Source organism: Poecilia reticulata, linkage group LG1, assembly GCF_000633615.1.
Source record: "Poecilia reticulata strain Guanapo linkage group LG1, Guppy_female_1.0+MT, whole genome shotgun sequence".
In the NCBI taxonomy this organism is placed as follows: domain Eukaryota; kingdom Metazoa; phylum Chordata; class Actinopteri; order Cyprinodontiformes; family Poeciliidae; genus Poecilia; species Poecilia reticulata.
The window spans coordinates 18331055-18352730 of NC_024331.1; the positions used below are offsets into that span (position 1 = coordinate 18331055).

General features: G+C 40.5%; 2 protein-coding genes across 2 annotated transcripts in view; both read right to left on the bottom strand.

Moving 5' to 3' along the window:
- Positions 1 to 672, bottom strand: part of mogs (mannosyl-oligosaccharide glucosidase) — a 6781-nt gene extending 6109 nt beyond the window's left edge. Inside the window, exon 1 of the mRNA XM_008411918.2 lies at positions 552 to 672. The gene's annotated coding sequence lies outside the window, so the exon portion shown is untranslated. The remainder of the gene's footprint in view (positions 1 to 551) is intronic.
- Positions 673 to 1571: 899 nt separating this feature from the next.
- Positions 1572 to 19911, bottom strand: pdcd4a (programmed cell death 4a). The gene is made up of 11 exons (XM_008411929.2): positions 19447 to 19911; positions 11286 to 11591; positions 11000 to 11097; positions 8610 to 8723; positions 8218 to 8439; positions 6950 to 7047; positions 6716 to 6830; positions 5048 to 5155; positions 3837 to 3947; positions 3179 to 3318; positions 1572 to 2683 (listed from the first exon to the last, which is right to left on the bottom strand). The coding sequence occupies exons 1-11, from the start codon at positions 19490 to 19492 to the stop codon at positions 2632 to 2634; spliced, it is 1410 nt and encodes a 469-aa protein (XP_008410151.1). The 5' UTR covers positions 19493 to 19911; the 3' UTR covers positions 1572 to 2631.
- Between the last annotated feature and the right edge of the window lie 1765 nt (positions 19912 to 21676).

The following is a 21676-nucleotide window of genomic DNA, read 5'->3' on the forward strand; positions in this document are numbered from 1 at the left end:
ATTTTTATATATATAACGTGTTTATATAAAGCCGATCTTTAAGTATCTATGAGGACAAAAAGTAAGCAGAAAAAAATATTTTGTCCGGCAAATCTGGATGTTTTAATCTCAATTACTTTGGCTAGGCATTTCTACACTACTGGGACCACACGGTTTTTGTATTTTACTAAAACAAATAAACATTCCCATAGATACAATGCTGCTATTGTGCGATCCTTTCCTTTGGGAGCCTTATATAGCGCCCTAGCTAATGTTAAGCTAGAAAGGTGGATAATGCCCCCCAAATACGCAAGGTCATCGTAGAGCTGGTTATAACTTAAACTGAGTGTGCATTTAACCTTCGTTAAATACAAAGAGTGACAGATTCAGCGGGTAGCCCGCCTGAGTATTACCGTTCATGCTTCACGCTGCTGCGCTAAAAGCTAACGCAAGTTTTTGACAACTACAGCCAGCTGACGTAAAAACATATCTTCACTTAAGCCGAGTTTTAGTAAATGCGGCTCTGTTTTGCAGTTCTAGCTTAATGTTCATTGACAAAGTGGATGACTGACCTGTGGAAACACGCAGATTCTCAGCTGCTCATGATCCTTCGCTGGCTAAGCCTGCTAGCCACTTCCTAGTTCACGGCTGGCTTCCACTGACGTGTACATACTCAAATGTTGCGGTGGATCATCCACACCTGCTATAAGCCTTCAAATATAAGAAAGGCGCCGTTTTAAAATGTACTGCATGGTCATTATTATTATTAATAACAAAAAAATAAAAGCAGGAACAAAAACAAGGAACATTAGAATCCATGTTTGTCCTCTGAAATTGGATATTTAAGGGTATTACCATGAAGTCTCTCTAAATCATAAGGCACAGTCATGGAGAAATCTTGGATTTTCTCCCTGGGTTATTAGTTAAAGCCAAAAAGTGCACCATGGATTTTCTTTTTTGAAACCGCTGTTGCACATTCCACAAACAATTAACACACGTTTTTACTAAAAATTTTCTTTTGTTGTTAAAACGCATAACTTAATTTCCTGAAATGTTTCTTTTGTACGCCGTTTTATTTTTAGGGCCAATCACAATTTCAAAACGTTTTCTATTCTTGATCATTTTAGTCAGAAAATTATTATTCTGAACTCAAGCCAAGAGCTCAGAGACCTGAGAAATGGCTTATTTAGTTATTTGAAAGCTTTCGTATTTTGCCAAACTCAAATTTCAATGCATCTTACTAAGAATATATGTAAATAGGCCATCTTCTGTCATATCTTTACCGTCTTCTAAATGGCTGGTAGCAAACAAGACTTCTCATGTTTGTAAGAGCAACAAGTAGTGATTTCCCTTTTGTGCAGCTCCTCCAGAGCCAACCTTTTTAGGGTCATGATTTAGTAGGTGTGTGCCATCTTCTTTCCATTTTCAGATGTTTTAAACAGAGTACAATTTAAAACCTAAACTACTCCTGTGTTATCCTTTAGCTATCTGAAACTTTCCGTCAGCTTGTACAAGTCAAAAACTAACCTGAAAAATCTTGAAACTTGCCGTTGCTCGGTGCGACGGTCATGAAACGTGAAGGAAAAGAAACACCAATTTGTGCATTTTTTTTTATTGAATGAAAGATTTCAACTCAAACATTGAGAACAACTTTGGTCAACATGTAAAACTGTTTGACAGAGGGTAGAAAAGTCTCACTGGCAAACTGTATCCCAAGGTATGAAGGTGCTGGAATAAGTTCAATGAGGTATTAAACCAATCCCAGCTTAATTTGATAACATTTTCCTACCCTCTTTAATCTGTTTCTTCAGATTCATCTGCCGACCACAGCAGTTGTCTACATTACTCAATTGCAAGCAAAAGTCTTTATTCCTCTAAATAACGAATACCTGCTTTATTTTATTTTATTTTTTAACATAACTATCTTTTACACATATGAACCCAAATAATTTTTATTTGATTTTCAGAACTGGTGATTCATTTATGCCTATTCAAATGCAGTTTTCAAATAAACAGTGACCAAACACACCTTAATGCAACTGATGCTTTACAAAGTAAACACGTGGTCTACGCGACCAAGACGGAAAAAAAAAAAAAAAAAGGCTCCGTTTTTTTTAAAGAACTGAGAGAAACAAGAATAAGAATGTACAGAGAACAATTTCTTTGAAATTATTTCAGATAGTCTGTGGCAGAGGATAAGCAGGTTTAGATCTTTGCCGCCGAGCTCCCTGACCGTACAATATGACCTGTCCCCTCATTATTAGTGCCTGCATGAAAAAAACGCATGGCAAAAAGGTAGAACAACAAAAACAAAAAAAAATTATCCCTGCCACAACTCAGGCCTTAACCACCTGTTTCCCCACAGCGTTAGCTTGAATTATTCATAACGGGTACGAAAACCGAGCGAGGAGGGTCGCAACAACCCCAGAGATACAGAATATTCTTCAAAAACTGTAATTAACGACATTGAAGCGGAGCCCAGCGCCCAGGCAGCTCCTCTGTTTGACGTGACTGCTGGTTTGTAAAATGACATTAACAGGAGAGGAACGTTCCAGGCCGGGGTTCACATGGAGGCAGAAACGGAGGCCGGAGAGAGAGGTAGACACCCTCCCTTCATCTTCGTCCTCCTCTTCCTGCTTTTCCACATGCGGATTAGTTCTTGATCAGTCCCCCGTCTCCTTCGCTTACAAAGCGCTTCCGCCCTCTGGTGGACAAAATCAAGTTAAACGCGTTGCATAGACACAAAATTTGAACCAAAAAATATTTTGTGCTTTGCTAATCGTGTTCGCAAATCAAAGTGCCTTACTTTGTGCATATGCAGAAGATTTGAATTTGCCATCGTGTTTCAAATTCAGACTTTTTCTAATAGAGTTTCACGTTTTTTCTAATATAGTACTAGGTGAGAGCAGCACACCTCAGAGGTTGATTGACTTTGATGCTTTGATGCTGCATTCCCATGATGCTATGCAAACACAAACCATTGAAAGTTCATGTAAGCCAAACTTTATATCATTCTTCTACTCCACCATTCAAACTGAATGGTGGAGTAGAAGTAGAAGTAACAAAACGATCCAGGGGGCCAGAAGGCAGCTTTTCTTTGTGGCCGTTTTATTTTCCCCACCAACAAGAATTGGCCTACTGGAATAAATATAACAAAATGCTGTAAAAAGGTTGCAAAGGTGATTGATAAAGAACTAACCTGAAAGGACAGGCGTCCCGCAGCTGTTTGGTGATAACAGACTCCTGGTAGCAGAGATCCACAAAGGCCTCCATGATGGGGTGGGCATGGGGCACATCCAGGCAGATCTCATGCAGCTCGTCGTACACGCGCTGGAAACCCTGCACAGAAATATGCAGAACGTCAACAGGTGTTTGTAAGTATTAGTCTGAAATAGTGCTGCAACTCTCGATAATTTTAGTGCAACTGATTATTCTGATGATTAATTGCATAAAATAAGTTGGCACAGTCTGTAGATTTTTCATGTAAGTATTTCAACCTTTTTTATGCAATATTGAAAATACACAAAGATGCAAACAGACAATTGAATTTCTTTTTAAATATGAAAAACATTTTATTGCCTAAAAGGCAGTAACATAGCATTCTTTTAATGCATGTTTATATACTGCGTGTATATATATATATATATATCTTATATGCAGAATGTATACATTTTTGTGCAGTTTTGGCTTAATTACTGGTCTGTGTGGATCTTTCATTAAATGACCTTATTTTGAGTGAACAATTAATCAGTTACCAATTTATTTGATGAATATTTGTATAACTGATTCATAACGGTTAATCCGATTAATCGTTTCAGCCCCAGCCTGAAAATCCGGACATATTTAGTTTCCCTTACCCTGTTCATCTGATCCACTGTGATGAGGCCTGTTTTCCAGAAGGACTGCAGAAGTTTCATCATCATGTGACTGGCAGTGTCCCCATTTGACTCCAGCACCATCACTATAGCCTGACATGAACGACAGAGACTCGCATAAGAGAAGAAACGTGAGCAGGTAGAAGGCAGCTGTGCTTTTTCGCCACAAGGTGGCAGAGTATCCACCTTCACAAGATGACATTTCGACCAGAGGGTTGGGCAGGGATAAAGACAGAGCAATTTAATAATGGACCAGATCCTAGAGATGTGAACGTTAAGGTGTTGGGCAGGCTGCTGCAGGTGAAGGCATACATCTGCATCAGCAACGTTTACAGCATCATTTAATACACCAACCCGATTATTATCCTCATCTTACGCTTTGTAATCGCAGAGGTAAATTCACAATGCAGTAGAGCTCCTCTCGTTTGCAGATTCATTTAAAAACCATAGGACACTTGAATATTAGATTTCAACTTTAACATTTGTGGTGATGCTGAAACTATAACCGTGCATATAAAATATCCTCCCAGGAACAAAGAATATAGAATAGATTTAGAGTTGTCGTATGGATTTCCCAGACATTTACTTTTTACTGCATATTTTTATGTAAATTTTTTTTTTTTTTTTGCATTTTGGGCCAGGGATATGAGCGGGACACCATTTCAGTTCTGTCTTGTACATACAGCAGTTTTGACATAAATTGTGTGCATTAATATGATTATTTTAGATTTGATCAGATATTTCAGTATTTTTGGGTAGGAGCCAAACTTCAAATGGGAAATGCAGGAACACACATCTTCTAAATGTGAGTTGCCAGCTTTAATTAAAAACAGAAAAAAACAAAAACAGAAGTCTCCCAGTTCAGAAATGAACGTTTTGCCAGTGTGTTTGATAAAGGCAAATAAATGCTGGATTTACACTTGCAGGCATTTTGAACTAATTTGGACTCGGCTTCGAGATCAGATTGACTGAAAATGAGAGTAACAGCCAAACACACAATGTCCTTGGCGAAAAAACAGGAATCCTATTAAAAGCAGAGATTCATGAGTGCAGCTCTGTCTTCGGTTTACTTGACAAGACATAAGCGAGGAAGAAAAAGAAATACTTTCATCACGTCTCGGCTTGAAACGTGTTGTAATAAACTGGTGGAGAACAAATAAGCACCAGAAACGGAGGCGAGTCTGACTGAATACCTCGTAGACCAGCTCATGATGGAAGTGAGGGACTTCCAGGTCGCGGAGACAGTGCTCTGCCTCGGACACGTCCCCGGATATCAGGTACTCTTTGAGGAGAAGGTTCATCTGCAGCAAACACAAATGGGGACATCAGTCAGAGTGGACGTTGCTTGGACAACTAAAATCGTTGCGGGAAGGAACCAGGGAACAAGTCTAACGCATCAACTGGAGCTGAACAAGATATAAAGACTCACCGAATGATATTTTTGAAAGGGTAAGAATACACTTAACAACAGATGATTGAAATTGGGACAAAAATGATTCCAATGACAAACAAAAACTGATTTTGGTATTTACAAAGCACGCTTCACAATATGCTGGAACAACCCCAACTTCAACCCAATTGCAAATTTTTTTTAGACTATGCTTAAAAGTCAGATCAAACCAAGATACTTCATTTGAATCCTTTTATGCAGGAATTAGCCACTGGTTCAGATGTGAGAAAAGTGTTATATCTGCAACATGCTTCAAAACTTCCGAGTTATAACAATGCTTCCAAGTGGTTTAAAGTTATCAAAGATCTTAAAATATCGTTGAAAAGCTACAATAAGTTCCAGCTGAGCCCAATCATTGTGAGATTTCAGACATTAGCATCTTATATCAAAGGTGATCCTTTATTATATCCCACATGTTATTGTGTCAGAGGGATCAACGCACATTATGGTGTTGATTGGGGAGGAGAATGCAAGCAGAATGGGAGATGACCATCAGTAATCTGCTGAAGAGTCAGCAGCGCTGTGTAGTTGGGTGTAAAAGTGTGAGACTATTTACTCCTCTGGGGAGATTTTAATTGGGCGTTCTAGCATTACCAGATAATCTGGGCCAATAATGTCGACGCCAAAGACACAGGACTCAATGGGAATGATGAATGAATGTGGAGAGAGAAAGTCCAACAGCTAGTTTAATAGGGAAACAATCCATGATCCCCACTTTTTACAGCAAATCTGCCACTAATACACTAGAAAAAATGCAACATCTGAATTCATTGCTTTCCAATTAATTAATAAACTCATTTCAACAGATTTTGAGAGAGCGCTGGAAAGGTTAGCCCAAACAAACTATCCTGAAGCTCCTGAGAGTGTGAGTCGTCTGCGCCTACACTCATCTCAGCCAAAAAAAAAAAAATCAAAACTGGACAGGACAGTTCCAAGGTCTGAAGGCCACACAATACTCTGAGAGCACAACCTGACACAACCATTGCTTCATTTCAGAACAAGCTCTTGCGAAAGTTGTGCAACAATGCGACGGGCCGTCACTTCAAATCACCCAAAAAAGCCCTGATGATGGAGCGGCAACTGTAATCAAAACAAAGCCGCAGAACACAAACAGAAGGTGCGTTGGCCTCTCCTGTGTCCTTGTTGTTAACGTGGACACTCCTGAGAGGACAAAACGCTCTGCTGACACAGCAGTCCAGCAGAGCACTGCCCTGCGGATCTCTACCCAGCATGCATTTCTGCCTTCTGTTTATGTTGCATAACAACAACAAAGAAAGATCCCTACATGGTCAATACGAACACTTTGTGCCCCGGTGTTAGACACTGCTTAATAAATCACTGAGTCATAGTTAATTTTAAATGACTTTTTAATTAAAAGCGAAATTCTCTCATTACTTCCGTCTTTGCTCACCTTTTTGACAAGATGTTTAACGGGTCTCAGACCTCCACCGACACCCCACACGTTATCGAGACCAATCATCCCTTTTTTCATGGACAGCAGCACCGCAGCACGATCTAAAGCCACTCTGCACAAAGAGAAAAGAAAAAAAATACCCACCATGTCTACAGTGCTATTTATTAAATTAACAACCACCGACGTTTCTGGAAAGCCACAATAAGGTTAACGCGACTTCTGCTGGCTTACCTGGCGTGCTCACAGTCCACTTTCCCTTTGTAGCTCTCCAGGAAGTTCATGGGAAGTACGTGATCGGCTATGCCTCGGGCTATGAACTGGCCTAACATCTGAAAGAAACAAGAGGGAACATCTTCAAAACGAGTGAGGGGGAAAAAATGGTCCAGTGTTTGAGGGCTGGGCAAAGTAACTTTGGATTGAATTTCTGTCATTTAACCAAGATTCCGGCATGTACTTCCAGAAGAAAATCAGACACATTTCCAGGCTCAAAAGTCAAAATTCAAACAGAAATGATGGCAGCAGATTTATGATAGAATATTCAGATTTGGAATCCGTCAGATGGATACGACTTCTAGACAATGAGATAGGAAATAAAGTCTGAATAAACAAATATGGTTTCATTTTTCTTTTTCCATCTATCCTGACCTGGGTGATGCCTAAATCTCAACTTTTCCAGATTTGTTTAAATCACACTTTTTTTTATTTTTTATTTCTTTAACACTTAATTGATGCTTCTACAGAGGTAGTAGAATAAACAAAGGCTATATTCAAGTAGCAAATAATTGTATTCAAGTACAACTACAATTTTTTTACTTTACGTAAGAAAATATTTCAATATTTTTGTTAGCAATGTTTGATGCGTAGCTTCTTGATATATATAGAGTCAGTTAAAAATATAAAATAATGTGCAAATTTTGCAATTTTCAAAAAGAGTTACATTTTAGAGCCCATTCAACTGAGACAAAAGAAAAAAAATCCACACAGTGTAAAGTGTTTGAAACCAATACCAACTGTAGGTGAATTATGCATTATGCAGGTGAACAGTGAAGACTACCTCTATGTAATGAGATATACTGCATATTCGCATACCGTTCAAAAGGCACTGCAAAAAAGCATTTTATTCTTAAAAACAAATAAGCTAATTGTACTCTAAAAAACTACACGAGTCTTGTTTGAAATTTCTGATCAGTTAGTGCCGTGTTTGATCACTTTCAGTTGATCATGGCTTAAAACCTGACCAAACTGGCACTAAACAATGCTATACAGTACAAACACCGTCTGCAGTAACCCAGCTGATGCAGAACAACCCAGTCTACAACATGGAATTGGGGAAAAAAAGAAAAAGAAAAAAACACTAATGAAAATGGGCTGTGTTCATCTTTAATCTTTTAAGTGTCTTAAGCCCCAGCTCTGCCTCTCCTCCCTTCTAAGCAAACGATACCGAGATCAGACCCGGAGCTCTGGCTGCCACCGTTTCTCTCTCAAGGTGTCAGGCCTACCTGGGGGGCCTCTGGCGTGTCCAGAATGAGGTCTGGCAGCTCTTTCAGCATCTTATCGAAAGCGTGGGCCATCTCACCCTGCGTGAGCATCTTCCCCGACAGATCGGACAGCAGGCGGGAAGTCAGCTCCCTGTGACTGGCCTTGCCTTCCAGGGACAGGGACACGGCCACGGAGGTAAACTCGTACTTATGTTGGCCCAGGTTGAGCTCCTTCAGCAACACCTGGAAGCACCGCCAAGATTGAACCCAAGTCAGGATCTGTCACACTATTAAAGTATGCAGTCTATTCATCACTATCTCTTAACATTTAAACTCGCTAAAGCTACACATTTCTGCCTGATCAACGTACGCGTAGAAAAACAAGAAGGGAATGTACAGTTTTAATCGTTTACCTCAACCTCTTTTGTGTCCCCGTGTTCAAAGTACTCCAATACGATCGGGTTTACCATCTTTTCTAGTTCCTTCTCTTCTACCTCTGGCACGACCGTTTCGTAAACAGTGTCACCCTGTGGCAAAAAACACATTTCACACAATGAGTCACAAATGACCCCCAAAATGTACACAAAGTGCTTTTATAATTATAGTCGACTGCAAAGGTATTCACAAGCCAAAAACTTTTTCACATTTTGCCACATTTTACAAGTAAAGATAAAAAAATAAAAAGCTTAATAAAACGATTTGTGTAGAGAAAAACTAACACTGCACATCGCACAGTGATGTGCAGCTAAACATGGTGGTGGCAGCATCATGCTCTGGGGATACTGTTCCTCAGCAGACACAGGGAGGCTAGTCAGACTTGATGGAACGATGAATTAGCGCCACATATAGCAAAAAGACCTGAACGACCACTCTAAAGGTGGCTCACTTTTAGAATGGTCTAGTCAAAGTCCAGATCTAAAGCCGACTGAGAATCTGCAAAAATAGCTTCTTGCAGATGCTCTCAATCGAATCTGACTGAGCTTGAGCTATTTCATTTAGATCAATGAGCTAAAAACAACAACAAAAAATCCAGAAAGAAAACCTGGTCGGGACTGAGGCGGAGGTTCACTTTCCTGGAGCAAAACAATCATAAACATGCAACCAGAGCTGCTGTGGAATAGTTGATGTCAAGGTGTATAATGCAATGGAGAATCTGGGGGAAGACTTACAAATAAACATAAGATGTTATTTGTAAGGTGTTTTATTTGAAGCTTCAGTTTTAGAGAGAGGTGGTTCTACAAAGGTCTGGCTCAGGGTTGGTGTGTGACTGGATTAGCACACCTTTCAGATTTTCATTACAATATGAGTAAAACCGAATGAAGTCTGTGGTTGCAATGTGATAAAATGCGCAAAAGATCAAGGTGTGTAAAAACTTTTGCAGGGCACATTTATTTTTTTCTGTTATTATAAGACTGTAAAAGTTTCCAAATAAGTCACCCCCCGCCCCCACACACACTTTGACATTTTCCCAAGCACATGATGATCCTGTGGCGTTCAGAAATCCTTGATGTACTCCGCAGTCGGACTCAAAGGCCAAACCGACCGCTCGTGTCACCCGTTTATTTTTCTGTACCGTTCCGTCCCTGCTCCCTTTCAACATATTTGAACTGACTTTGTGCACCGGTCAAGGCCAAATCAAACCAGCTTCTCTGTGCCAATTCCAAAAACCGTTATCAGGATCTTTTTTTTTTTCTCTCTCTCTCTTTCTTTTTTTCAACCAGACAGAAGCCGAGTTCCCAGCCGGTAAATGCAGTTGTGTGATGGAAGCCGGGAGACAAACACGCCAGCCCAGCAGCATCACATCCCGCATTCATGTGATAACCGGGGTTAAAGATTAAAAACAGCGTTGATTGTGATGGGACGGGGCCATCTGGATTAAACAATCGAGCGAGTCGGCGTGTTTGGTAATGAGCTTTGGCCAAATCACATGCAGTGTTATGTGTCTTCTCTGCCAGGATAATCACACGTACAAACTACGACCGCAGCCGGATCTCTAGTTTTATTACAAGAACACAAAAAACAAGCACAGTAATTATTTTGTGCAGGTGCAGGAGGAGGTCCACAACAAACCACCACCACTGCTGCTGCTGTTCAGACATGGGAATAATTGTTGATATGCTAGTGGTCTTTTTTATACTACTCCCCCAACAATGTCATTACTTTTCTTTTTTCAATGACCTGTGTGTGTGTGTGTGTGTGTGTGTGTGTGTGTGTGTGTGTGAGTGTGTGTGTGAGAGAGAGAGAGAGAGAGAGAGAGAGAGAGAGAGAGAGAGAGAGAGAGTGTGAATCTGGCATCTGTGAATGAAACTAGCATATGAATAAATATGTTGATTAATGGGAAAATATAGTAACAGGCAATTTCGCAAAGTTATCTGAATGTACTTCAGGTATGAAAATCAATTTATGCCTCTGTTTAATTTCTACTCCAAAACTTTTACTGTTCAGGAAAATTTTATTGTGAGTAGGAGACAAAGAAATGAGCAGCTCTTTTGGCTTTAAGCAAAGAGAGCAGGGATGTTACAATGGGAACGTTGGCATGTTCTTTATACCAGTATCAGAAAAAGGTGCCCTTGTTTTGCTCTAACCTCTGATGAGAGATCTCTGGTCAACAACAAAGCTAGTGAGAACATACTGAGTTCAAAGATGCTTCAACAAATTTAATATGATCTTATGAACTGCAGAAGTTGACTTCTTACGAAATCGAAGAAAATTAACTTATGGAGATGACAAGGTAAATGTTCCATGTCTGGATAAACAAATGACCCGAGAGAGGAAAGAGGCATCCCCATAGAGACCCACTGACCTGAGCAGCTTCATCATAGTTGGGGTCCCGTACGTCCGGCTCTTCAGCTTCATAAACCATCCCAGGAGCACCCCAAACTCCTTTACCTCCTGCCCCACCTGAACACAGCAAAAAAGTAAACTAAAGGAAGTTCTTAAACATAACGAGGGATTTATCCCGTAATTTGCCCAGTTGACAAAAGGAAGTCATGACAATTTCAGTTAAATTAAGTCAAGCCACATGAAGAAAACGAACTTTGAATTTGATCCGAGAACATTTCCAGAAGCTGATCAACAATCATATGTACCTTTCTTTGGCAAGCCTCTGCCTTTGCCTGTCCTCGACTTGCGGTCGTTGTTGTGAACTTTGCCCTTCGCGGCGTGCGGGTCGCCTCCTGGCGTCTCGCCCGACTCTGAGACGGACTCGCTCGTCGAGTTGCGGGACGAGGACCTGCGCAGGCGACGCTTGGCTTTGGCTTTGAGGCGAGCCTCGTGGAGTGCTTTCTCTTGGGGCGTCCAGTTGCCATTGACCTCCGCCTCGTCCAGTCCATCATCGTCATCGCTGTAGGGACAGCTGGCCTCGGGCTGGTGATCCGAAGTAACCGCCGCTGTGGCTAGAAACCAGGAATTTTACTAATTTTATCAAAAGTAGAGTCGCACAGACTAAGCCAGAATTTTGTGGTAGAAAAAAAGATTTTTAAGTATCAAACTGGTCATAAATCACAAAAGCAGTTGTGATTCATCCCAACTGCTTGTCTGGCCTTCCCAAACTCCACATTCTTTCAGACACCACTGCTCTTGACCTTTGTGTAGAGCTGTGTATGCAAAAGGGCTTGGTGTTGCTTGGTGTGCAAACAGTAACTGAATCGAACCCGAAGAAAAAAGTGCAACGATTGAAGACGCCACTTCTGTATCCCTAAAGCCTACTTTTTTTCCATTTGTAAGCTCAGGTTTGCAACACAGTCAAACAACTCTTTTCACTTCTGCTAAAAGCCGAGAGGTTTGTTTTGGTTTTGTTGTGCGCAATGTGCTAACATAAGCTTTTTTCTGATAGGAACTGTTCTTACTGCAGTGGGATTTTAGGTACGCTTGCATGTTGAAATTGTGGTCACTTATAAAATCAGCTCAAGTTAGAGAGAATAGAACGATAGCAAGAATTTTAGCAAATGCTACAAGCTAAAACACGTGGTCGAGAAAACTCAGCTTCATATACAGTCATGCATTGGGTCAAGTTAACGTACTACTACTCTTGTGTGGGTGAAATCCTATATTTAGTCAGGTTAAAGTGTGTAGAACAGCACGGAGAGGAGAGGAGCACAGCTGCAGCCGTGGGAGGGGGGGAGAGAGAGAAGCCAGCACATGCTGGAGAAATGCTGACACCAGTTTTTTTTTTTTTTAAACTGGAGCCGACTACATATGGCATGGGTGGATGCAAGTTTGATCACATGGCATGAAACGCAGCAATGAGGCAACACAGGAACAAGATGTAATTAAAACCCAAATCCCTCAAATAGCAAATTGCAGAGCCTGTAAAGGCACGCGGAGGTAAACTGAACATTTTAAAGGAACCTCTGTCCTCCAAATGGTTCTCCCTTTGGTCTGCTGCACAGCAGAGCTGACCGGTTTCAGGAAAACAAAATCCTAAAAAACCAACAAATACCTAACGTCCTTGGACCAATCGTTTTCCTTTTCCATGAGAGCTTGAATATGCACTGAAGGCCTTAGACAACGTGATCTAAAACATTCATTGCAATTGCATGTTTTCATAATTTTCCACACTGTGCATCGTGCATTTTGACAACAGAACAATGCACTTTCAATAACAGGGCAGACCTACCGTACATTTTAAGGGAGATTAGTATCATAGTAGCAGGGAATGATTAAACAATTAGTATTTCGAAACAAAAAATTACACTGGCTTGCAAAAGTATTGTTACCACCCCCCCCCCCCCCCCCCCCCCCCCCCCCCACAAACTTGGCAACTCTGGAGGAGCTGCAGAAATCCACAGCTCCAGAAGAACCTGTTGTTAATCTACAATCTAGTCTTTATACAAGCGTGACAAAAAGAAACACGCTGGTGAAAGATGTCCTGGAGTTTGTGCTGATCTTGGAAAATGCTACATGTAATGGAAGTACTACACATCATGTGGTGGCGACATTGTACCGTGAGAATGCTGTTCTTTAGCGAGGTCAGGAAAGCTGGTTGGGAGTTGATACACAGATGGAAAGACCAAAACAAAAAGAGGACAAACGGAGCCAGAACTGCAACTGGCAGTTCTGGCTGTTTAAGGAACAGTTTAAATCAAAGCATGTTCAAGTGTTTCATGGCCCAGTCGTGTTTTTTTCTCTTTCATTTCATAAATATGAATTCTGTCTGTTGGTCTATCATGTAAAATCCCAATAAAATACACTGAAGTTTGGAGTTTTAATGCAAATAAACATAATACATTTTAAAGAGTGAATACTTCCAGAAAGCAATGCGGACCTCTAATCAAAGTGGTACAATTCTTAAAAGGAAAAAACATTGTGTGTTCTACGGAGTAAAACACTGCAACTTCTTACTGTCAATTTGTATTTTTTATAAGATAGTAAAAGTATCTTAATATTCTTATTAAATCAGCTGTTTAAGAAGCACAAGAGGAGGTAAAAACACTGCAGATTTCAGTTGAGTCAGCAATCTAAACCTAACCTAACCTGCTCCAATACAAGCACACAGCCACACCCATGGCCTTCAGAAATCGGTAAACAGCCGTCCATGTGTCATTTCTTCCTTCGGCACCTCCTCCTTCCCTAATGTGGGCTACAGGTCCTAGCAAGGTCATAAATTAGGAACCAACCATGGCTGCAGGCCAGACCACTTCTGCAGCCAACTGGAAGGGAGCACCCAGCAAAATAAGAGCTCGCAGGAAAACTCAAATCCGTTTGCCAAGACGGGCCTTGCAAAACAAGCAGAACAACACTGCCCCCGAACACAGCGAGGACAATGTTGCTCTGTGATAACAGAGCTTGACCGTAACTGCTGAGAGTTGCACAACACGACGGCAGCTCTGCGTGTCGCCGACAGTTGGCTGAAACTGCAGCAGCGAAGTAGCGATGGACGCCACCAAGTGCACTCCAAAAAATTGGAATAACGATCCTCAAAAAACATATTTGCATTTAATCATCTTACACTCTGTGCCAAAGGTGCAGGACAAGGAAATGAAGTATCTGCAAAAGCTTGTGGGAAGACTGCACAGCCTGCAAACCTGCTAAAGTGTTTGGATGTAGGCGTGCATGCAGTAGGAGTGTTTATGAATGAGAAGGGAGTCAGTGGGGCAGAAGTTTCACATGACTCGCATAGCGACAGTTTTTAATGCTCTAAATATACATACGGGCTGTTTATAGATTTCCTCTGCTCAAAAAAAAAAAAAACTTTACCATACAAACAGCAAAACTGGTAGCACAAAACAGGATGTTAGATTTATGTTGGAAGAGGAAATTTACATCTATGCAAGTGAAATCAGAGTTCAAAATGTTTACGAACACAAATGGCTGGTGTCAAGAACCAAAGACTGTAGCTGAAAGAGACACACATTGGCTTAGTAAACATTATTATTCCTGCATGGCCTTTAAACATGTCTGAAGATGACTTATAAACACAATGAGGCCGTTTTGTTTAAACTTCTGATTCAGTAGCAAAAGCTAATGTGCAAAATGTCTTAATTTAGGAGAATATTTTTTACACGAGGAAAGCAACAAAATCCCTCATCGGAGAAAATGCGATATGTCTTTAAAAAGGAATTAAAATGTGAAGGTGAATTTAACTGTTATTCCACAGAACCGGATTGTGTGCAGACTGAAAAACCTTAATCACTTTTAGTTCTCAGAAGACATTTTGATATGGTCAAAAACTTTAGCTGTTGTGATTGTTGATCTTAGTTGTACAATGTTAGGAGGTCAGAAGCACAAACCCAGAATGGACCTTAAAGGTTATTAGTACACACAGACCGGTGTTTACAGTTAGCCATGCCAGTCAGTGCTACAGTTAACGGTCAACTTCTAATTATGTTTGTCTTTTTCTTTCTAGAACTAAACCTTCGTTTCACACACACACACAAAGTGGAATACAGGGAAAAAAATTTTAAGAAGCTTTGTAATAAGAAAAAAAACTGAACTGGGTTATAAATCTCAGAGGACTGCATCTGTACTGTTCATAGGTTCAAGGTTATTTTCCTTACAACTTAAAATTTTTTCATGAACAAATAATTGAAGAGAGACAGAAAGCAGCTAAATAAAAAGAATAGTACTACAGTACTTGCATCAGAACTACAGTATCTCTGTTTGCACTTGCTGGTTTCTCCAAGGAAAGAGAGAGAGAGAGGGAAAAATTCAACTGTTTGATTAAACTTGTGGAATTTATTATTTGTAAGAGCCAGTTGGACAGTGGGGTATAATACTGTTATTAGGCACGATGCTGAAAACTAAAGCTACAAAAGAAAACCAGAACCCATGAGTCTGTGCTGAGATAATATATATATTTTTTTTTAAATCAGGCAAAGCAGCCTCTCTGCTTTATCTATAAGACATGGGAGGAAGGGTGTGGATGTGCTTTGGGGTTTAACTGTCAGGCCTTTATGAAAGGGAGCCAGAATGGAAATCTTTCCCCTAAATACAGGTTTGAACGAAACAGCCTAAACTTGTGTGCTAACAGCTGAAAACTGAGGGAAAGACCACACAAGGTACCAGACAAGAAATGTTTGCTTTTACTGTCAAAACTTGTAACTTTATTTCAAGAAATTTATCAAGTCAGCTTGTGGGGTGACTCTGTCTGACAAGACAGAATCATACAACAAAAAAAAAAACAGAAACTGCATGTAAATGATTAGGGGAGAACAGATAAACTGGGTACAGGCCTGATTTAGTCAGCAACTTCCCCAAGCAGATTGAGATATGACAGAGGAAGGATGGGTTTGCCATTCTTATACTTGTGGGACTAAATGGATTCAGACACTGTGAGCAAACATGTCATTAATGCATGAGTGGACCAAAGGTTGACAAGGCGGGCGGGCGGGGGGGGGTTTACAACCAAGATGCTCATAGAATGTACTCAACGGGCCACAGAGAAATCGGACTTGACATCTACAGCGGTTTCTTCCAAGATGCAGACACGTTTATTGAAGGAATTACCATCAACGTTCACACAAATGGGGGTTTGTATATTATACTTAAACATCCAGCTGAAAAGTCAGCAAGTGTCCAACATTGGGAGCAGAAGACGCAGGCTAATAGAAGGACTCTGGAAGAAAAAGATAGGATTTCTGAAACACACAAAAAGATTAAACTGAGTAAAACTATCTGTTAATGAGGTTTTCCAAACGCGCATAAGAATCAGGAGATGATACTGCTAATGGATAGCAGAGAGGTGTGTGCTCGACTAATGCAAGATAATAGAAAAGCCAAAGAAAAGTGTAATTTCTTCACTTTTGTGGAACCTCGTAATTACAACCACACGGTCTGGTGAAAACATTCCTTTAGGAGAAAGAAAATGATTTATAAAAAGGACCTGCAGCGTTTGCTGCCACACCCGTCACTGCTGCTGAGAATGAGTGGCATGGAGAGAGATTTCTGATGAGCCTTGTTTTACTACGTATGCACACTGAAGTATACGTTATTGAATATCTTTCCAGCGACATTAGTGGGAAGAAAGAAAAAAAATAAGAAAATAAAAAAATCACATTGCTCTGGAGCCATATTTTGTTTGCATAAGGGGTGTCTGTCCTGCGTACATCGCTGGTTTTGTATTTTGTCCAAAACTGAATGCGCTAGTGCCGTCCTTATATTTTATGTAACTATTTATTTAAGGCAAAGCTTACAAAGAAGCTAATAAAAGAGGAAAGGGGGAAGCAGCCATGGAATCAATATAAGTTCTGAAGCCAGTCGTTGCCCTCTGCAGAGTTTTGTTCAGCCTCTCCGTCTACAGCAACACCTATCATGAATTGGTGTCTGGAGGATCAAATGAGTAAGGCTGGAACTCTGTATTAGAAAATTATCTTCTGGCATTACTATTCCCAGAAAATACGATGAAATCACTTGAGAATATATATAAAAAAAAAAACCTGCATTTTCCTTGCTCCTCTCTTTTTTTCAATGGTCTCTTCAATGCTCTGTGGGAACTTCATCGTATACATTGCAACACGTGTGACATATAGGAATTTCCAACAGACTGAACATCTTATTAATGACATGCAAGGTTTGAATTCATGATGCCTGGGATATAATTTCACCTCATTTACTGCATTCATCATGCTCATGTGCAGGGGTGCGATTGCACAGAGCGATGCCGTTTTGATGACATCCTGACGATGCGTGGTGCAGCCCCCCAGCTCAGGCTCTTGCTCTCACTGCTATTCTTCATATTAATTGCACTCCTTAGAGGAAAATGTCACCGGCTTCAGGATACATGTTCAACTGCACTCACATTTTAACTGCATCGACATCACATAGTTGACGCTTCAAAAACGTCTGTTGGTCTCAGCATTTATGCTCAAGTTTATCATACAATTAATCTCGTCCAGCCACATGTGTAATCACATTACTTTGGCTGTTGACACAACGCTATCACAGTGACTGGCTTTCATTAATACATTTTAAAGAATGTCATTTAATATTAACAGTAACCCACTACATGTCACACTAAAACCATTAAATCATAACAAGCGTCTTTAAGGTACGATTAGCTTGACCCGCTGCTGGGTGAGCTGGATGTCCATGCTGACCCATATTGTACAAAGGAGCAGCCGGCCGCCGTCCAGCCACAGACAATGGACTGTTAGACAGCATGTCAACAACAACAACAACAGAGAGTGCTTCATCGACTGAATCTGGCCGAAGAGAACATTCGAGTTCGGACATCATCATTTCATCATCCTCAGGTAAAATCAAGTCTCCCCACACCGTTCTTTTGAGAACAGTAATAGTAGACGAATTCAGCGCAGCGATCTTCCTGTTGGCCAAGGAATTATTTCAAATCCAGCTGCTTTCCTCTACCTAGAGTATGATGCTGCCGCCGCCACCACGTTTCATAAAAGGGAATGATGCCAGCTTTACAACACCTGCGGGCTAAAAACTTTAATTTTGTCCACAGCATCTTCTTCTACACCTGTGTGGTTGACAAAAACAAAACTAAAAATAAAAACGAGGGAAATTTGTGGCTTTCTTCTTACAATAACTTGTTCTTGACATGTGACTAATGGCCTTCATGTAAACAGATTCATTCACCTGAGCTGCGGCTCGCTGCAGGTCCTCCAGAGTTACTGTGAGGTGCTGACAATTTCTCTCCTCGCCTGGTTTGCTTTGCTGGTTGCACGTGATTATAAGCAGAGGTGTCACAGTAAAGGGACGCTGAATACAACTACGTGCCACACTTTTCAGATTTTTATTTGTAAAATATTTTTGAAAACCCATGTAGCTCATGCTGATACTTTTGCATCTAACTTTACATGTGACAGCACCAGGATATACCTTTCATTATGCAACGTTTAAATACACAGCATCACAGATTATGTAAGCCTTCTCCCGGTGGTTCTTGTTGTGGGATATACGTGCTGACGTCATTTCTTGGCATAAAGAAGAGGGAGCATGGAGGCACAAGTATGTGGAGCTTTGTCATCAACAAGAAAGAAAATATATTGAAACCGTATTATTGCTGTGCAAGCAGTTTTGAGGATATTATGAAGATCGTTTATTTATTTTAAATGAATTATTTTAGATGGTATTTTTTATTTGACTCCCTCCCCAAATAAAAAAATAGATATTTACATATATTTAAAAAATCACTGTTAGGCATGAAAGCAATATAAATCTGCAGTACGTTAATGATTGCAATAGGAGTGCACGAAAAAAAACAAGAAAACGGTCTCCGTGTGCGCCTTGATGGTTCTTGCATATAAAAAACTACATCGGTAAAGGACCTGCTGGTTCTGCTGGCTCTCGTCGTGCGTGGTGGAATCGTTACTACACGTTAAAATGGAAACGCAAAGATCTGAGTGTGCAATCTCGAGTGCAAAGCGGAAGTGGCCTCGTCCAATCAAAAACCGTGGCAGGATTAAACGCAAGACGAGTCAAACAAACACAGTTGCCACGAATAGAATAAACTCGTCGAAGCAATATAGCAGCGGCTTGAGTGCAATAAAAAAAAAAGAGTACATCTGCCAAAAAGTGCAGCGCGTCCCACACGTACACGGTGCGTTGCTGTGTGTGTGTGTGTGTGTGTGTGTGCGCGTGTGTATGCGTGTGTGTTTTCAACAAGGGCACATGGTGGAGCATGGCTGGCGCTGCAGCCCATCCCATGCACGGACACAATGCATCGTGGAAAGCACGTCTGCGGGCCCCGTCTTGCAGTTTTAAACGCCACCTCGCCTGCCGATTTTTTAAGGTTTTCATCCCACGCGTAGTCCGCCACACAACGCGAGGCTGAGATCACGTACTCACCGTCGGCTTGAGGCGCGGAGGACCACGCATCCACTTGGGTCGCCATGGCGCTCTTCAAGTGCTCGGTTTAAAAAAAAAAAAACCCACCTCACAGTCACGGTGCTGGGCTGCAATCAGTGGCAGGAGATCCCCCTCCTCCGGAACAAAGCTGCTCTAGTTTCGTTCAAGAGTTGTCCGCACAGATTGAGATACGTGGAGAAAAACTGGAATGCCTAAACTGTTTTCCTCTTTTCGTTCGTGGTGCACCGTCCCTGATTAAGAGCTCCAAATGGGTTAAAAAAAAAAAAAAGAAGAAGAAGAAGACATAGAGTGTCGAAATGCTACAGAGTGAAGTGTCAGTGGCTAAGACGGAAAAAATAAAGTCGTCGGGGAAGTAGGGCTAGCTTGCTGCTCGGGGTTGGATTTCAGCAAACGGCCTGCAAGATAAACAAAGTCTGTTTTTAACTTTACAGGAGCGTTCAGCAGAAGAGTCACGTGGAAAAATACACGGATGGGGAGTGGTCAGCGGAGGGGGTGGGTGCTGGTCCGGCCCGACCAATCACAGAGCAGAACCATAATGCAAACGCAAAACGGGAGTTAAAATAGTCTTGAATAATTACTGAGGCCATGTTTGTACAATGAATTAGTTTATTTTAGTGATAAAATGTAAGGCTTCTGAGCTGCAGCTATTAGTTGCTGCTACATCATTCTTTTTTTTTTATTATTGCAAACTAAATCTAACTTAATACAGATATAGAATGATGCTTAGAACCAGAGTTGGGTAGCATGTAGTTACATTTATGCTACTCAATTGCGTTTACTTTTCCAAGCACTTTTCCTATACTGTGAGCAATTTCAAAGCCATAAGTTGATTTCAGTTTTTCCTCTGTTTTTCTTTCAATTTTAGATGAATGTGCAGCAAACCTAACAGTGGAGCGATTCTTACCTCGCGTTATATGTGCGGAGCCGTGCAAAACTATGTTCCTGCATTTAACACAAAGTAATGGATGGGCACTGACATATTGAAATGAAGGGGAAATTATACATGAGTTTAAGATCTTTTTTTTAATCTTACAAATAAAAATATCAAAAGCGTAACTTGCACATGTATTTAGCCTTCCTATTTTACATTCGTAAATAAAATACAGGTACAGTAAAATCTATGGTTGAAAAGAGTTTGAGCCTTTATGATGAGCCACATGGCTCCATGCTCTGGGTGCCCTCCCTCCAGGTGTTGCCAAAAGTGCAAAAATAAATAAACAAATACATTTTAAAATAAAATAGGTTTGTCAGTTGCACACTGACTGAGTTTTCCAATGTGCATTTGCATGTCAAGCAAAATGGGGAGACATATGAAAAAATTTTTCAATTTATGAAAACACAATAAGATAATTCACAATTATTTATAAGGTCATTAAAAGTTTTTTGAAACACACTTTTAGGATCCTGGCTGCCATGTAAAGATATGTGGGAAAAGTTCGAGTAGTCATAACGAATGGCATGTCGGAAGTCAGGATGGTCGACACAATCAGCTGTAAGCCAAATTACAACACTGATGGTAAACTAGAAATGTGCGAAGAGCTTTCTGGGTTAGTGGTTCATAGGAATCTGTACTCAGAGTGACAGATTCCTATGAGTGGGAGTTTTTAGCACATTGTGAATTTACACTACAAGGAACACCTAAAGCAATGCAACACAATAAAGAAAATAGAGACATGTGAATTGATTGTAGCATATTAATTCGTTTATTTCTTTTTTTTATCAAAAACAATTTTTGTTGATCACATGTATTTGATGGGAGTAAGCCTGACACCGAAAAGCAAATTAGACAAAAATAGATAAAAAAAAAACATGACCTCCATTCATAATAGCTACAATTTCTAATAGGATATAAAAAAATAACTTGGTATACATGAAACTGAGTATTTTTACCCAAAGGACATTATGACGGCTACCATAAATACTTACAATAAGCAACAATTTTAACAACACAGCCTCACAAAAAACTCTCTCACACATGCGTACGACACACTGAGGAGCTGCAGGTAGAGTTGCACAAATATACCCTCAAAGTACATCACATGTAGTAATAATATTAATCTGAAGTACTACACAAACAGCCACATTTAGATACTGTTAGACTTCCTGCTGTTTCACTTCTGCACGAGTTAAAGGAAAACAGTCTGATGTTTAGGTGTAATCCAGCTGCAACAACGAGAGTTCAGAGGAAGAAGAAAACGGCTTCAGATGA